This window comes from Manis pentadactyla, chromosome 4, assembly GCF_030020395.1.
Source record: "Manis pentadactyla isolate mManPen7 chromosome 4, mManPen7.hap1, whole genome shotgun sequence".
In the NCBI taxonomy this organism is placed as follows: Eukaryota; Metazoa; Chordata; class Mammalia; order Pholidota; family Manidae; genus Manis; species Manis pentadactyla.
Window position 1 is genome coordinate 142,193,122 of NC_080022.1, and position 17,565 is coordinate 142,210,686.

The 17,565-nt window shown below is 54.4% G+C and overlaps 1 protein-coding gene across 2 annotated transcripts; it reads left to right on the plus strand.

The window, feature by feature from the left end:
* The first annotated feature begins 2,748 nt into the window (after window positions 1-2,748).
* On the plus strand, window positions 2,749-15,664 carry TRARG1 (trafficking regulator of GLUT4 (SLC2A4) 1). Of its 2 annotated transcripts, none has more exons than XM_036906247.2 (3): window positions 2,749-3,519; window positions 11,904-12,078; window positions 13,514-15,664. In XM_036906247.2, exons 1-3 carry the CDS (start codon window positions 3,127-3,129, stop codon window positions 13,525-13,527), a joined length of 582 nt encoding a protein of 193 aa, XP_036762142.1. In that variant the 5' UTR covers window positions 2,749-3,126; the 3' UTR covers window positions 13,528-15,664. The 2 variants fall into 2 exon arrangements, with proteins under 2 accessions (XP_036762142.1, XP_036762143.1); XM_036906248.2 differs by having other exon boundaries at window positions 2,753-3,519; window positions 11,904-12,036.
* Window positions 15,665-17,565: the final 1,901 nt, after the last annotated feature.

The following is a 17,565-nucleotide window of genomic DNA, read 5'->3' on the forward strand; positions in this document are numbered from 1 at the left end:
CTCAGCTTCTCTATACTTCTGAGGATTGCTTCCCTGCCCACCCTACCTGCAAGGAACACCCTCAGTGTGCAGGTCCACTTTCCCCTCCACTGTTTACATCTCAGCATCCTTCCTGCTCAGAGTACACGAAGGTTGGGGTTCAGCAGAGGTGGACTGTGTGGATATGCCCTGGGCACTCAGCTGGGGTCATCTTCACTGGGCTCATCCAGCCAGCCTTAACTGCAAACCAGGCCTTAGGTGCAGGTGCTGGGGGTACACCTGCCCCCTCTGGGACCTCACAGTCCAGCAGAGAAGAGGGACGGGGGAATGACTATTTTCAGTTGCCTGTGAGAGCCACAAGGCCAGCCAGCAGCAGAACAGAAAGGCCGTCCATCTCTCTAGCTAGCTGCAGGAGCTCACAGCTCTTATCCAGGAGGCAGGCAGGCAGGCATGTGAAGGCAGAGTTGCAGGAGGAGCTCAATGCCCCCTCCTAAAGGCCAGCCCAGCCATTTGCTGCTCTGAAGAAAATGGGCCTAGGGTTCTCATAGCTTCATGTTAAAAGTCTGAAACCCCAGGTTTTATGTGAAGTGGATTTTAAAGCAAACACATATTGAGTGAACACTATGCAGGCCAAGTACACTTTGATGAATATGACCCATGGGTGTCCATTTCAGACCTCAGTTGAGGAGTGTTAGTGGGGAGACAGCAACTGCAGGCCGGAGCAGGCGCAGCTGGCTGGGTTGGGCTTTCCAAGCCCTGGAGCCCAAACTGGGTGCTCCTTTGCCCTCTCCCTATCGCCCTGGCCCCCCTCCCACCTTTGGTCATTCCCCTCATCACCACCAGGCCACCAGTTGGCACCACGAGCCCAACAACTCAGTGGCAGAGAAACCTGGGTCCCCAAGCCCCCCAGCCAGTCTGTCTTATTAGCTCACTATATCCAAACTATTATCAGTTCAATATGTAATCAATATACACAGTATTAATGAAAGGTTTTACATTCTTTTTTTTTTGTACTAAGTGTTCAAAATCCAGTGTGTGTTTTGTATGGACAGCCATCTAGTTTGGACTAGCCATGTTTGGCTGGAGGCTATGTGCCTGGGTTGCGCTGCTGTAAGTTTGTGGAGCACCTGAGTCCCTCCTCCCAAGGGTCAGCTTCCAGGTTGGAAGCTGGAATTCTGTCCAAGCCGGATACGGAGTTAGAGTCTAGGGGTCTCAGGTTTCCAACCTGCCACTCTCTGCAGATCTCATATTTTAAAAGGCACTAGCACATTTCTGGAAGTTTCTGGGCAGAGGAGTCCAGCTCACTCACTCATCTTACTACTGGCCTGGATGAGAAAAAGCTTCCCTGAGGACTGAGGTGAGGAGGAAGTCCTCTCCCCCAAACACACACAGGGCAGGGAGCATCAGTCTCACTGCCCTGGAGGCCTGCATTTTGCAAATAACAATAGGTTTCCTGTATGGAGCAAAAATTCTTAATTTAATGTAACCAAATTCATCAGACCTGAAAGTCTGCTCTAAAGCCATACACCGTTTTCAAACTTTATTTGCCTCTAGGTGCCCTTTGAGCTCCCCAGGCTGCCCCTCACTATCTCCCTGCTCCCCTCTGAGGCCAGTTCTGCACTCTCTCTGTCAGTCACACTCCCCCCTCCACCTGGTCAAGGCCCTTGCTGGAAGCAGCATTTCTAAAGCCAGCTTGATATAGAACCCAAAGCTATGTCTTTCCACTAAAATGACTCATCTTGCTCGACACCAGCCCATGGACCTGGACCCTGATGTCTGGTTGGGGTACAGTTTAAGTAAGTGTCTCTCCATTTCTGGGCCTTGGGTTTTCAATCTGTGATATCAAAAGATTTGAACTCCACAACCTCTGTGGCCCCTTCCCACCTCTAATTTCCCCACCCCTATCATGCATGACCCCAGGATTCTAGACTCTTTCCTACTCCTTTCTCCAAAACACACACACACACCCCTAGTGGGTCCAGATCACCCTTATAAAACAATGTAAGGAGAGAGATAAGGGGCATAGAAAGAGGTGTAGATAACAGAGAAGGAGGCAGAAACAGGAGGAGATATAAGACAGAACAAAGAGAGCAAGAAACAGAGAGGACAGGCAACCAGATTGAAGCCCTTTAGAGCCGGCACCTGCCCCAAGGAGCTCTGAACAGGATCTTTGCTGGCTCTTGAAAAGCACTGCAGAACAGCTCTGATGAGCATGAGATGGGGCCAGCTTCTTCCCTGAAACCCCTCTGCCCCACCCCTTGCTGAGCTGATCAGAAATCCATTCAGGTCTGTTGGTCCAGGCAGCATCCTCCAGGGGCCACATTTGTGCTCCTGTCTCCCCTTCCCGCCTGGAGCCAGGAGCCAGACTCTGGCCTGGATACCTCTGGAGGTTCGAAGTCGGTCAAGATGGGATTGACAGGTCCAGGACTCTGTTTCCAACAGATAGGAGGAAGGTCAAGCCTGCAGCAGTAGAAGGGAAGCTGAGGTCTCAGTTTCCCAGGACTGTTGAAGACACACCCCTTAGTGACCCACTTTGTCTTTTTCCCCTCTCAGAGCCCCCAGCCCAGAGGAGCAGGTCCTGCGGCTGCAATGCAAATCAGAGGCTGGCTCAAGTCCCGCTGGGCTGGGCCGGGCTGGGCTGGGCAGAGGCAGAAAGCTGCTGGGCGGGTCTCAGGGGAGATGGGAATGGAAAAGGAAAAGCATCTGTGAGGAGGGTGGGGAGGCAGGGAGGGAGGCTGTGTGGCGCGCGCGCCCGCGCGCGCACACACACACACACATACGCACAGAACCTCCCCGACTTAATCTAAGCTTCGCTCAGGAGAGGAGCATCTTCTGTCTGCTCCTGGAGCTCTTTTCTGTTGCTTCCCCACACATCTGTGCTGTCAGCAGCTCCAGAGAAGTTGGCTTCAAACTTGACCTGAGCTGACAACTCTGAGCTTCCGGAACTCTGCAGCGACAGCAGGCCTCTGAACTCAGGTGGCCTGGAGAAGCTCACCCGCCCAGCCCCGGACTGGCCCTCACTCCCCTGGCTGACACGCCCAACCCCGATCCATAGGCCTGTAGTCTGGGCTGAGGAATGGGGCACTGAGGTCCCTCTGGAGCTCTCGTCTCAGCCCAGAGCGGGAGCAGCCCCAGGCCCAGGCCAACATGGCCAACTCCGTGCAATCGCAGTTTCCCCCGCCACAGGATCCAGGCACTGCCTCTCACTCGGACCTGCCCGAGATGGAGAAACTCCTCATCAAGGTGGAAGGCAAGGATGACAAACCCCTGAAGCTATCCAAGTCCCTCTCTGGGGCTCTGGACCTGGAGCAGAATGGCCACAGCCATGGCCTGCCCTTCAAAGTGGTGTCAGAGGCGCACCGGGAGGCCCCACTCTCCATGTCACCCTCTCGGGACAGCTCAAGACGGGCATCTTCCATTGCTACCACATCCTGTGCCCAGGACCAAGAAGTCCCCCAAGATTACCTCATCCTTGCCATCGCCTCCTGCTTCTGCCCTGTCTGGCCCCTCAACCTCATCCCCCTCATCTTTTCTATCATGGTAAGTGCTGGGCCCAGGGGTTGTCAGGCATGTTCCCCTGGCAGGCACCAGACACCCTGCCTAGGGTGGAAAGAAAAGTGAGCTGGGTGCTGGGGCTTGGGGGAAGACTTCCTTTCTCAGCTGGCCTACTGCCCGCTTGGAGAGGGGTCCTTCTTCTCTGCTCCTGGGTGTCACAGATTGACTTAGCACACATCCCTGCCGGGGAGAGGACCTAGGGAGCTGCCTGGAGCTGAATTCTGCACTGCAGAAAGACACCAAGTTGGGGGGCTTGTCTTTAAGGGGGCAGTTGTCCCCAGGAGTTATTCCTGAACCAGACTGTGTACCAGCAGAGGCTGCAGTGGGCATGGGGTCCCAGTGCCCCATGTTCCCAAGAGGGGAGCCAGCCCTCCACCTGCCCCAGGCCACCTGGGGGTTCTAACGGCCTTTGCCGGCTCTGGTTTCCATGCACTGAGGACCCCAGGGTCTGGCTCCTGAGGCTGTTCCTCTGGGGAGTGTATTCCCTGGGGCCCCCTGGGCCTCCATGGTTGTCCTGATTTCAGCATCTGCCTTCAGGGTAGGGAGGTCTGGGCCATGGGTGAAAATGTGTGTCAGAGGGCATGGCTGGCCTTGCCAAGGAGGGGCATGTGGGCTAGCCTTTGCTTCTCGCACACTTCTGCTGTGGGGTTTTGAATAAATTGTCTTAGATTGTCCCCAAACCAAGCCATTTGGGTAGAGCTACTTATGGAGGGTAAGCAGGAAATGTCAGTTTAAGTGGCAAGTGATTTTGAGGACCAGGAAGGTTGGGGGGAGATTGAGAGAGGCAGACTGAGAGAGAGAGAGAGAGAGAAACACCGGGCAGGCAATGACTCAGAATCAGGTTAGGAACAGGGGGTAAACTGCTAGCCCTAGCCCCAGGCTGGTCAGAGGACTGGGTGGAGAGACGTGTCTGCTTCCCTCTGGAGCGCCTCCACTGCCAAGTCATTTATCACCAAGGCCCCAGGGGCTGTGCTCACTCCTGCTGCCCCTGGCTGTCCTCCAAGAAGCCCCCAGTTCCTCATCCATCTCCCTCCACTTCACTGAGGCCCAGTCTCCAGCCAAGGAAGCCTTCCTTGACCCCATTCTATCCAGCACCACCTACCAGGACATCAGGGGACACCAGCAGCATCCGAATCCAAGGGACTAGTTGGACATGAGAGCCAGGCCTGGGCAGGGCTCAGAGCAGGGCTGTCAGGGAGCATCCCGTGCCGCCCATGCACTGGGTGCAGCGCCAGGCCTGGGGGTGTAGCCAGCGGCTCTGGGCAGGGCCAACCTCTTGGATACAGGGAGAAGCCCCAGGAGGGGAGACAGGCTTTGGGGAGGGAAGCCACACAAGGCCCCAGGAGAAAGGAGTTGCTAGAATCTGTTCCCTGGTAGGGGTGGCAGGGGAGGAGCTAGGAGCTGCCTTGTCAAAGGCAACCCAGGCCCACGCCTGTGAGCCCGCTGAACCCACCCGCAATGTACCTCTATGTCCTCCTTGGGGCTTTGAGTCAGGTCTAATGGGCACTGGGCCTGGGGCAGGGAATATGGTGCGCAACCAGGCACCATGGCCAGTTCTCAGGAGCCTCCTGCCCCAGGGGGAGAAACCTGTAAACAGACCTGTACAACACGTGGCGGGACGCGCTCATGCTGGGCAAAATCGCAAGGTATTGTGTGTGGTTGCGGGCGAGTCCCTCAAACCTCCCCTCTCAGTGTTCCCATCTGCTAAATGAGTGCCACCATAACAGTGTAGAGCTGTGTGAGGGCGAAAGGAGATGAGCCCCATGAAGAGCTTAAAAGGACAACACCCAGCATATTTAGGTGCTCTTATCTGGTAACAGCAATTAAGTGGCAGCTTGGTGTCTCTTTGGCAGAGGATGGGAAGCCATCCCAGGTTTGTTGTGTTTTTTAGAGCTTTGAAACTAAGTCACTTATCGTACAGTTCACTTATCTGAAGTATACAAGTCAGTGATTTTTATTACATTCACAGATAATTGCAACCATAACCATGTCAATCTTAGAATATTTTTCTGCCCTCCAAAAGGAACCCTGTACTGTTTTTCTACCCCCACCTCCCACCCCCCAGTCCCTCCAGACCTAAGCAAACTAGGAATCTTCTTTCTGTCTTTATGGACTTGCCTCTCTGGACATTTCTTATAAATGTAATTATACCGTGTGTAGTCCTTTCACTTGGCACCCAGTTTCCAAGCCTCACTCATGCTATGGTGTATACATCGCCAGGTTTGGAGCTAGAGAGGGGTGTGGTTGGATTGCCATTTTGCTGGATCAGTCTGGTGCAGGCTGCGAGGACAGGCTGGAGGGGTTCCTCTGCACCTGGCATTGGAGGGAGGGGACTTTTGCAGGAGTTCAGGTTAACACATACCATTCATTCATTCAGTTGACCATTCACTTGAACTCCAAGTTGCTTGTTTTGAGGGAAATAATAGATGATTAGGTCCCCCACAAATGAATGTGCCTCTTTTATGAACCAGACACCCTGTGAGGCATTTGCGAGTAGGGAGATACAACATGGTCTGTTTGGCCACAGAGTGTGGTGGTGGCCGGAGGTGGACGAGGACCTGCTCTAGGAATTTAAGTTTTATCCTCGTGGCTCTGAGATGCCCCTGAAAAATTTTAAGCAGATGCTCGATGTGCTCAGTTCATAGTTTAAAACAAGCACCCGACGGCATTGTGGGAAATGAGTGAGAGCAGGCAGGACTGGGGGCGGAGAGGCCCTGCCGGAGCCTGGTGAGAAAGTCCCGGCGGGGACCAGGTAAGCCTGGACTGAGCCGGGGGCTTAGAGGGGAGCGCACGGGAGAACCATGAAGGATGTGGGAGCAGCGCTTGCTCCCTAAGGGGTCCCGCCTTAGACAGCATCCTGGAACTGTAGCTCTGAAGGCGTGGGCAGAAGAAAGTGCACAGAAAAGAGTTTGGGAAAGAAGATTCCAGAGGGTGGGAGGAAAACTAGAAGAGGGAGAGACACCTAAGGAGGAGTAAGTATGGAGAAGGAGGGAGTGGCCACCTGCAGTGGAGATGGAGTTCGACAAAGATGGGAGTGTCCACTGGCCTGGCCGTTTATAGACCCCTGGTGCACCTGGTGGTGGAGAGGCTTAGGCAGAAAGCCTAAGGCCATGAGATGGAAACATTCAAAGGAAAGGGAGATGGCTTATGCAGTGTGAGCCCCCTGCCCCCAGGGATTTGGGAGTCAAGGTCATTTTCTGAGAAATAAGGGCCTGGTGGCAGAGGGGAGGAGAGGAGACCAGGAACAAACAGGTCAGTGGCTGGAGGGCTCTGCCGAGGCTGCATGGGTCTGAGTTGTTACCAGCCTGCACGTGGTGTGGTTTTTCTCCAGCTGCAGGTATAGAGTCACAGACATGACACTGGTTCCACCCCAAGGCTGGGGATGGCAGAGTTGCCTTGAGGGCAGGTCCAGGTGGCACAGAAGATGCTGGCAAGGGTGGCTGAGACGACAACCAGAAAGTGAGCTGGACTAGGAGGGCGTGAGGCTGGTGGGAAGAAGCTGGGAAGATGGCGACAGCCTTAGGTTGGGGTTTAGACAGGTTGAAGGGCAGGCGCTCTGACAGACACTGGGGCTGGAGATTTCAGGGCAGGGGGCAGGTGGGCTGATGGCAGAGCTGGAGGGTAGCTGTGGAGTACACTTGACCGTTAGGAGCCAGGAAGAAGGGAGCTGAGGGAGCCCAGTGCCGAGGGATGATGTTACTAACGCACGGCATGCCCACTAGATGTTAGGCACAGGTCCACATTCTTTACATGTATTATCTCATTTACTCTGGGCTATAACCCTATGAGGTCTAGGTATTGTAATTATTCTTGTTTTACCGATGATGAGAAAACTGGAGCATGGAGATGTGAAATAACCTGCTAGAAATTGGGAACCCAGGATTGGATGCTTAGAGCCAGAGCTCATGTCCCTACCAATTACAACTAGCCTGCCTCCTGGGAAGCAGGTGGGGAATTACTGGGTCTCCCCACAGCTGTCTCCCCTCTTCTGGGAGCCAGTCTCATTTACAGGACACTCCCACTGCCCTGGGGTGGGGGTCAGCTATTCATCCAGGACAGAAACACTCTGTTCCCCCTAAACAGCAGCAGGGATGAAGGAGGGACAGACTGTGGAGAGCAAGTCTCCTGTGCTGGTGTCTCCAGGTCCTGGGGACAGAGTGTACAACTCCTCATCTGAACTTCCCCCGGTTACCAAGTGGAGGAGCAAACCCTTGACTCCAGGGTAGAAGGGACCCACATCCCGGAGAGCCTCTCTAGAGCTTACTGTCTGCAGAGCACACCCTAACACCCTGACTGTTCCCATTAACGGAGGAGGCAACTGATGCAGACCGTGCCTTGCCCACCATCACACAACTCATAGGAGGTACACCAGCTGGATGCTGAACCCACTGTTATCTCCATGGCCCCACCCTGCACCTACCTCTGGGGACAAGGATTGTGTGTCCCTCCCAGGAAAGCTAAGCCCTTCAGGCATTTGAGTGGGAGGGAAGAATTCCACTTCCTTCCCTCTTTGTCCCCTCCTTCCACCTACTGTCTTCCTCCAGCCCACCCACTAACTCCATCAGTGGAAAACAAATGGACCAGCAGTGCCCTCCCACTGGGGCTTTGGCAGGGGCCTGCTGTGACTGGGGCTGGTGGATCAAGGGTTCTGCCTGAGGGGCTCTGATCACAGCCCTGCTCAGGACCATGGCCTCCTGTGAGCCTCCGGGGTGGCCAAGGCAAGGCTGGCTGCATCCATTCTACTTCCAGGCAGGCTATGAAATAGCCATGTTCCTCAATGCCAGCAAGGTGTCCTGTCAATGAGGGGAGCTGGACCCCAGGGAGCAGACCTTCAGTTGACAACAGTGATAAAACAGGTGTCAGATAGACCTGGTGTACGTCCCAGCTCTACCCCTTGTAAGCCACATGACTCTGGCCACATCACTCGGCCTCTTTCCTTAGCCTGTTTCCTCATCTGTGAAATAGATGTAATAAAGCCATCTACCTCATAGGGCTGTTGGGAGGATTAAATGAGGTAATATATGTGAAAGCATGTAGTGTGGAGCCTGGCACATGGTAAACGCTTAGTTAGTGGAAGTAGTTGCTGTTATTATTACTATTAAAAGAAACTTTGCAATGTCAGAAGAAAGGGCAGATGCCCAGCCAGGGCCAACAGTTAGCTGGCATGCAGACAAATGGCTTAAAAAATTGACGTACTTCAGAGAGGGTCAGTAAATAGCTGCTGTTTCAAGACCCTAAGCGTTCCCAATCCTTCCCATCCACCACTGCAGCTGCCTTGATTCCTCCCCTGGAACCCCAGCCCCCACCCCTGCCGCCGTGTCTCCCACTCTCCAGCGACTGAAGGGTTAACCTTAGAGCATTCCAGAAACAACTGCATTGTTGCAGAAAGAGGGATGTAAAGAGGGTGTGGAGAAGTATATCCTATCACTTTGACCTGCTGGGAGAGGCTTGCACCCTGTGGAAGGACTAAGAGCTGATCAGCCTTGGCACATATTGTCAGTTCTCAGATCTGCTGGGGCTTGGTCTGAGCCTCACAGGTGCAGGAAGGTCTTTCCTGAGAAGTCCTGCTGCCCCCCCTCCTCTGGCTGGTCCCAGCCTCTGGCAGCTCTCCCCAGTGTCCTCCCCACCCCATCACCCCACTCCTCACCCCCTCCCCACTCTCAGGTTTTCTTCAGTGTCTTTCCTTACTGATGTATTAACCTGAATTCATTTTCTCCCTCACCATTCCCACAGCGCCACGATCACAAATGATCTATTAATTCACAGCCATTACAACCATTACTGCAATTATTATTATTGTGCCTTCAACCTGAGCCCTTTTGGGTAGGGGAAAGATGATGCCATGAGTGTGACGGGAGAGCAGCTGGCCACTGACTTATAAAAAGAAACGAGGGCCTTCTTCCACCCCTGGAAGCAAGGAATGGATCTTTCATTTGGTAACTAATGGGTGAGCAACTTCTGTATCTAAAAGTAGAGCTCTATTCTTAGAGACAGCTACTTTCTATTTACAGATCAGAAAACTAAGACTTACAGAATAGTTGTGAGGTTTCACTGGATAGTGTGAATAAAGTGTCTGACACAATAGTGCCATCTGACCATTCTCACTGCATCTAAGCCTTCAACAGTGTCTCTCAGTATTCAGGGAATGTGCATGGCCAGGATGCACGGACTGCTGGATCTGTGGATAAAGAAGAGAGGGAGGGTTTAGGGTGACAGGAAAAATTCTCTCCCTCCCCTGGCCTCCCCACCTCTCATACCTGCACCCGTGCCCCTCTCCATGGTTCTGATCATTACTGCACTTACCACTATTCTCTCCGAAAAGCCAGGCAGGATTCCTCTCATACTTTGCACGGCTCCCCTTGCATGCCACGCTTATAGCTGAGAATGAGTCCCTTGGTAATGATTCAGGTAGCCCCAGAAAATCATAAAGCCAATGCCCTGAAAGCCCCTGAAGTCTTTGTCTGCTGCCCCAGTGTTGCCTTGGTGTTGAAGCTACGAGTTCAGTGACCTGGGCTGGCAGTGCGGAGAGCTGGAGGTGGCATGGGTTAGTGGGGGTCCAAAGCCCAGATGTTGGCTCTCTTTCCTGTGGAGCCTACTGCCCTTATGTCATTCATGACTCTACATAGTTGCCACGCAGGGCCTCCCTGTGGACCTTTGTATATGCTGCTCTCGCTGCTTGGAGTACTCTTCATTTTTGGAAAAAGCCTATTTAATTCTTACTTATATTTCACATCTCATTCCAGATGTCCTTCCTCCATGAAGTCTTCCCTGACTCTCCCCTTATACAAGCTCTCATGAACCTCTCCTTTGTAACACTACCCAGAGTGGCAATTTTACCTGTTTATGTGGCCACAGTGGAGGTCAGCTTCCCCACCTAGGCTGAGGGCTCAGTGAGCATGGGAACCAGGTGCTCTTGCACCCTGCTGCATCCTGGGGGCCTAGAACAGTGCCTGGCATGCATGTCTGTGGAGTGGGAAGTGGCACCTGGAACTAGGGCAGATGCAAGTGGCTAGAGAGTTGCAGTGGAATTGACTAAGAGAGGACACTGATTAATAGGGTGGGGTGGGCTTGGGCAAGTGGAAGGAGGGGCACAGGCCAGAATCAGATCTGTGAAGTAGGAAGCTATGGTTTGCGGCAAAGCGGGTTGATGTCACGCTGTGGCAGGCAGGTGGCGCTGTCCCGGAAGGAGCTTGGAACAGAACCATGGGGTGGGGGTGAGAATGTGGTGGTGGGAGTGGGTGGGTGGGTTAGACTTCTAAGAGGTAAAGAGGACAGGGTCAGGGGAGGGGGGCCACTCGCATGAAGAGAACAGAGAAGGGAAGGGCTGCTTCTCTGCACTTCAGCTTCTTTAAAAGTGGGCAACACTCCCAACCTCATAGGATGAATCTGAGGCTAAATGCGATCATTTAGGTACAGTCCATAGCAAGCTGGTTGACACAAAGTAAGGACTCAGGAAATCATCATCATCAAAGTACTCAACCACATTCCCATGCTAAACTCAGGAAATAATGATAATCAGAAAACAAAGTAACCAGATCAGTGGCCTGAGGCCCTGAGTGCAGTCACCTTTCTTTAGTGGACTCCTGCCTGTGCCTAAGAAGCGTCGGGGAATTCTAGAACTGGAGGAATCTGGAAGTCACAGGCCAGCTGTGGCCTGCAGGCTGATGCCTGAACCGTTGTGGGCAGGGGGCAGAGCAATGCACGGGATGCACCTCCTACTGAGCCACCAGGATCCTCTGGCTTATGTCCTCTGTCCACCCCATGCTCACGCACCGGATTTCAAAAAATTAAATAGGGCCAAGAGAAACTGAGATCACTGAGAAGGAAAGAAATATCAGATAGGGCCCCTGTGTGGCCATGTGTGGCTCCCCCTCCAGCCCCAGCCTTCCCAGTTCAAACCCAAGATGCCCTGGGTGGTTCCTGGTGGGAAGTAGGGGGAGGGAGGACTAACGATACTTTTTCCTTAGTGCGGCTGTCGTAGTGAGCCTTGAGCTGAGGTCTGGAGGCACCTGGCTTATCTGTCCTGCCAGCTCAGCATGGGCAGAACCTCCCAGGCCCTCAGTCTCTGCTATACCACCTGCTACTGGCCCCTGTCCCATCACCGTCCTGAGAGGAAGGGCCCTGCATTGCTTGGCTCTGCTTCCAGCTGTCCCCAGCTGGAGAGGGACAGGCTTGGTTAGGGGTCCCCATAAGAGGTCTTGGCCACTTGGGTCCACGCCACTTCTCCAGGAAGGGGCTACTTCCCCACCTCAAGGGGTGCTCTGGAGGCTGCAGTGGGGACTGGATGTGTTCCAGAGGCTCAGGCAAGGCACCCCCGCAAGTCTACCAAGGGCAGTCTTCCTGAGGTCCCTGCCACCCTCTCTCTGCAGTCTCGAAGTAGCGTGCAGCAGGGGGACCTGGATGGGGCCCGGAGGCTGGGCCGCCTGGCCCGGCTGCTCAGCATCACCTTCATCATCATGGGGATCATCATCATCATTGTGGCTGTGACCGTGAACTTCACAGGTGAGGCTGAGCCACATGGATCTGAGGGAGCCAGCTTGCTAGGTATGAGAACTGTGGCAGGGTGTAGCCTGCACCCCTGGGTCATGGGTGGGCATAAGAGCCACGGGGCCACAGCCTTATCCTGTCATTCCAGAAAAGTGACCCAGTGCCCAGCAGTAACTCACTGAGTGGGACTGGCTTTCTGACTCGTCTTGTGCCTGGAGAGTGGATGGATAGGAAATGGTGAGGAAAGAGCATGGGCCTAGGAGTCAGAGGCCATGAGCTCCAGCCTCAGCTCTGATGGCTCTGGGTCCTAAGCCACTGTGATGTTGAGGTTGAGCCTCAGGGTTTTCACGTCTTAAGTGGTAGGAAGAAGCCTCCGGCACAGAGGCTTTGTGAGCATCACCTGAGACAATGCACGTGGTTCTGCTTTGTGAAGAGGGTGGGCAGCTTGCCCCACCAGCATCCCTGCTGAGACAGCTAGAGACCAGAGGCAAACAGCACATGCGGGGGAATTCAGGAAGTGACACTTTGGTGAGTCCCAAAGGAGGCTCAGGGAAGTTACCCCAGCAGGGGGACCATTTTCAAAGACAACTCTCTGCTGCTCACAAGGCCCACGCAGCTTCCTGAGTTTCTGGGCTACACAGGTCAGTGTTGTCCAAGTCCTTCCCCTCACACACTCACATTGGGAAGGCCCCAGGCTTCTCTGCCCCTTGCAGAGATCTACCTAAACGTTTCCCCTAAAGCCCTTGCTACTCCAAATGCACTCTGTGGACCAGCTGCAGTGCCTTCGGACACTAAGAATGTGTCAGAAATGCAGGTTCTCAGGCCCTACCCCAGACCCACTGAATCAGATTTTAAAATGATTTTAATACGATTCCTAGTCCAGTCTGTAAAGCTTGGGAGGCACTGGTCTAGCACATGGAGAGTTCAACCTGGGGCGGAAAGCCTGGAATTCAGCCAAGGGTCATGGGTAACCTTGGCCACTTAGGAGAGGGGGAGTGCAGGTTCATATTCAGCCAGCCTGGGTTCAAAATTCACATCCTCCACTTTCTATCTGCTGAATTGAAGCACATTCCAGAATCTCTCTCTGACAGAATTGCAGGTCCAAGAGAGGAGAATGCCAGCGCAGGGCATTCGCGGTACCCTCGCCTCACAGTGCCTCAGGCTCCCCTTCCTGCTGCTGTTTGTCATTGCAGCTCTGACTCTTTTGACGGCAAATGACAACTGCTGAACTCACACTGGCAAAGGGAATTGTTCAGCTTTCACTAAAAAATTCAGGCACAGATGGTTCTGTGTTCAGGGTCACCCGCCTACCTCTGAGCAATCACCCAGGCTGCAGACCTCCTATGGGCAGTGCAGTGCCACCAAGGGCACCAAATCAAACTGTCCCTGTTACTGTTTCCCACTCGGAAACAGCAGCCCAAATCCTCAAGATGTGGACCGGAGACCCCACGTCCTGAGCTCTGTTCTGCTGTAACTGTTCTTTCCTTCACAGTTCAGAAGATATAAAATGAACCAGGCGCTGTGCTAGCAGAGGCAGGCCCGGCTGACTGGAGAGCTTCGAAGTCACATACCCCACACGCCCCGAGACGACGGAATGGTGACCACCAAGTGCCCACTTGTCCCCGAGCTCCAGAAGCACAAACTCAGAGGGAAACCCCTAAGTAGCCCCACAGCAGATGAGAACAGCAAGAGGACGAAGGAAGGAAGGGAGGAGATGTGAAACCAATGAAGACTGGTTTAATCTCGTGGACATGGCCCAGCATTTTGATCCCAGGGTCTGGCTTGTTCCTCATCCCCACAATTTCCTGGGATCTACCAAAACAGCATATACTGCCGGAATGCAGAGAACCAGCCTCACAGCTGAGATCAACACTGGTGGGGGGAGAAGCAGCCCACTGCCTGTGTGTCTGATGACCAGGACACATGTGGATTTTTGTATTTTTCTTGACAGGGGACAAAAAGAACTTACTTGCATGCTTTGTGCCACATGCCTGCTGCGACCCCAGTGCCCTGAGCTTGAAGGCCACGCTGCCGCTCAGCATGTGCCCTGGAATCCCCTGGGTGCCCCAGATGTGCAGCTGCCCGGGAGAGAGATGACACAGCCATCTCCTTCACAGGGTGGACGCACCAAGAAGTGAAGACAGGAACAGAGGTGCATGGCCCACAGACCTCTTCCCAAACTGTTCTGTTTTGGCAGCATCTCTGCTGAGAACTCTGGCCCCAGCACACCCTCCAGGAGGATCCAGCCTGCCTCTCACTCCTAGCCTCCCTGTGCTGTAGCCTGGGGCACCAGCCCGTAGTCCTGCCCAGCCAGTGAGAGGGGGCCTTGGCCTCAGCTCTCCTCCTGCCGTGGGTTCCCCAGGGTGTGGGGTACAACCCTGGGGCCCCATGCAGATGGCTCTGGTGGGGCCCAGGCTGTGGCTCCCAGCGATGCTCGGTGCCTCACCCTGGGCCCCCTGGCCACCCATGAGCAGCAAAGGCTTTCCCCGGAAGAAGTTTTGGGGTGACCACTGGGAGAACTTTCTGTGGGCTCCCGAGCTGTCAGCAGTGTTGTAGTGCTGGCAGGGGAGTGGGCTGCAGAGCTCTTAGGAAGGTTGGTTGTTTATTGGGTCTAGAGAGTTCCGAGCAGAAGGAAGAATTTGGCTGAAGTGTTCGGTGTTCAGGAGAGGGATGGGTCCCAGGGGCACCGGGTGGGTCCCTCTAGGGCAGGCACATGCTTGCGTCAGTCCCCGACCTGGGAATAACCCTAATCTCTCCCAACCCTAAAGGAGGGGCCTTGGCTGGGTTTCCTTTATGGGCCCTTTGAGGCCAAAATAGAAATGCCCTGGTTTGTCGGGGTGTGGGGAGGAGCCCAGAACACTTGTGTCACCTGTGAGGTCAGGTCAGGCCAGGAGAGTCATGAGCTCTATGGACCTGGTCATTCACAGGCCCTGGCTCTGGTAAGAGGGGTTGTGACCCGGTCAGTGACCCAGCAGGCCCAGGGGACTCTGGCTTCAGCGCCCCAAGGAGAAGTAAGAAACTAAGCAGACAGTTCACAAATGGTCTCATGGGGAACATGACGGCCGAGGCAGGCTCTATCTGCGGCCTCCGTGTGCACAGACACCACACACAGCTGCCCTGGCCCTGGCAGCCACATCCACACAGACACCGCTGTGTGCTCCCACACGTACACACACTTGTTCACACTCACACCAAGTTCAGTCAAGAGAAATGCCACCAGCAGAGGCCACAGGAACAGGCATGGCTGGAACAGCCTTCCATCCAGGTGACAAGGACTCCAGAGTTTTCTAGTCATAACAAGGATGAACTCAGACGCCTCTGAGGCTCCGAGGCTCCGAGCACCAAGAGACTGACCTCCGACAGAGAGGAGCACAGGGCCTGAGGACCTGAAACCCTTCGGAGACCGGACTGGGCGAGAGGGCCCGCACCCGTGCCCGGGCCTCGCTGCCTCCCAGCTCCGTGGCAGGGCCAGCTGCTGGCTGCAGGACTGTGGCAGGCCCCAGCTTGTCTCAGGGCACCTCCTCAGCCTCTCCGTCTGTTCCGGAGCAGCAAGAACTACCCCTCCCCACTGCCTGCACCACTCACAGTTCACTTCTCTGTATTTCTCAGCATGGAAAGAAATAAAGGTGAATGCATATGCCCATCTGGGTATTAGCTGCTGGGGTCCAGGGGCACCTCAGAACTGTGGGCTGTTCACTCACCCTTGTTCCAGGGGCGGGGCCAGGAGCTGGGTGCTGGGGCTTCACAGCCAGCTTGGGCACCAACACCCCCCCCCCACACACCCCCCTCTGCTGCCCCCGACATCTGAAGCAGGTCGTTTGTCCTCTCAGAGCTTCAGTTTTCTCGGTGAGCAATGCCAGTCCCATCTGCCCTCAGCTGTCCCTTCTGCACATAAACAAAGATCTCAGGGGTGGAAAGAAAGGGGGCAGGAACCAAAGGTGCTGACATCCTGGCACATCCTGGGCATTTTACAGATGCTGGTACATCCTAGGGGGTTGCTAGTGCTATCCTGGGTTCAGATAGGTAAACGGAGGCTCAGGGGCTTGTCCCACATCACACCATACCTGGCACACAGAAGGTACTGGGGCTAACCTTAAAGTTGGCTTCTTGCCGCCATGCTTTGCTGCCCAGAAAGGGAAGCCCTTTGGAAGCAGGACCAGAGTTGGTGTGGGGGGGAAGGGCAGGAAAGGTGGGAGGAGGGATCCATGCCCGGACTGCAGGAGGGAGCAGGCAGGCATTGCTTTCCTGTGGAAGGTGGTGAGGGCCCCAGGAGGGCAGGCCAAAGTGGGAGGAGAGGAGCACACCTACCCCCTTTCTCTCCCCCCTCCTCCCCAATTTGAGTCTTTTTTATAAGGGCTCTAATCCCCTCATGACCTAAACACCTCCCTAAGGCCCCACCTCCTAACACATCACCAGGAGGGTTAGAATTTGGAGCACACAGATGTTCAGACCACGGCTTGGGTGGGTGCTCACTGACAGCCAAGAAGGGGTCAGTAAGCTTTGCCTGGACAGGAGGGGAGGCTTCACAGAGGGACCCTGGGGCTGGGCCCCCTCCATCTCTTCTGCCACAAACTTGTATCAAGCACCTACTAGGTCCCAGGACTCCGAGGACACAAAGATGAAAAAAAAGGCCTTATAATCTTTGACCTAAAGGAGCAGCTCTGGAAGGAAGGGGAGCCGGGAGCCTGAGGCAGCCCTCACAGGAGCCTCTCATAATCTTCCCAAAGCCATTCACAGCATTGCCCAAGTTAGAAAGGTGCTTTATTTATTACCAGTGTAATGCTACCAATTTAATAACACTCAGGTAACCAGATACCTTCTATGCATGGGCCCTGCCAGGAACAATCACATCACTTACTGCCTGCCTTGCTGGCCTGAATGATTCTTTGGCATCGTTTGTCAGACATAACCCAATTTTAGAAACTTTAAAACAGGGGAAGGGGGTATATGTGTCTTAGAATCAGTGAGGGAAAAGTTGGCATTTCCACGATGCAGGAGGTCTCAAATAGCAGATGGCTATGCCTTGGGACAAGGGGCCTGGCCACGCTGAACCTCCACTGCCCATCTGTAAATGGGATCATAATCTGCTCTGCAAACCCACAGGGCTGCTGGAAGCCCAATGTACTCTTACTGAACCCTGAAAGCTGGATACCCATAAGGGGCATAGCTTGGCCCCACCTGGACAGCATCCCAGAATCTGGGAGGTTGTAGGCAACTCCGTTTGACCCTTGAGTCCCTGCTACCCTCGTCCCCAGACCTGCCTGCCTCCTCCCCACTTCCTGACACATGACGGGAGACAACCCTGTGTGCCCAGGAAAGCTCTCTGGCCCGGTCCCCAAGCCTTTCACGCATTGGCGGCACCATCCTGGGCAGACCCCGTCCTCTCCCTGGGTCTCAGTCTTCTCAGATAAAGGAGTGAACTGAGCTGGTCTGGAGCAGGCGTCTCGATCCCGGCTACACACTGGAATCAGCCGGGAGCTTTGGGAAATGCTGACATCTGCCTGCCACACCTAGAGAATCTGGTTTAAGTGGTTTGGGGTGCGG

What these genes read in the sequence shown, in the direction of transcription:
- TRARG1 (XM_036906247.2), top strand. Translation starts at nt 3,127, where the DNA reads ATGGCCAACTCCGTGCAATCGCAGTTTCCCCCGCCACAGGATCCAGGC. An exon ending in CCCTCATCTTTTCTATCATG is followed by an intron (nt 3,520 to 11,903) that starts GTAAGTGCTGGG and finishes CTCTCTCTGCAG; the next exon opens with TCTCGAAGTAGCGTGCAGCA.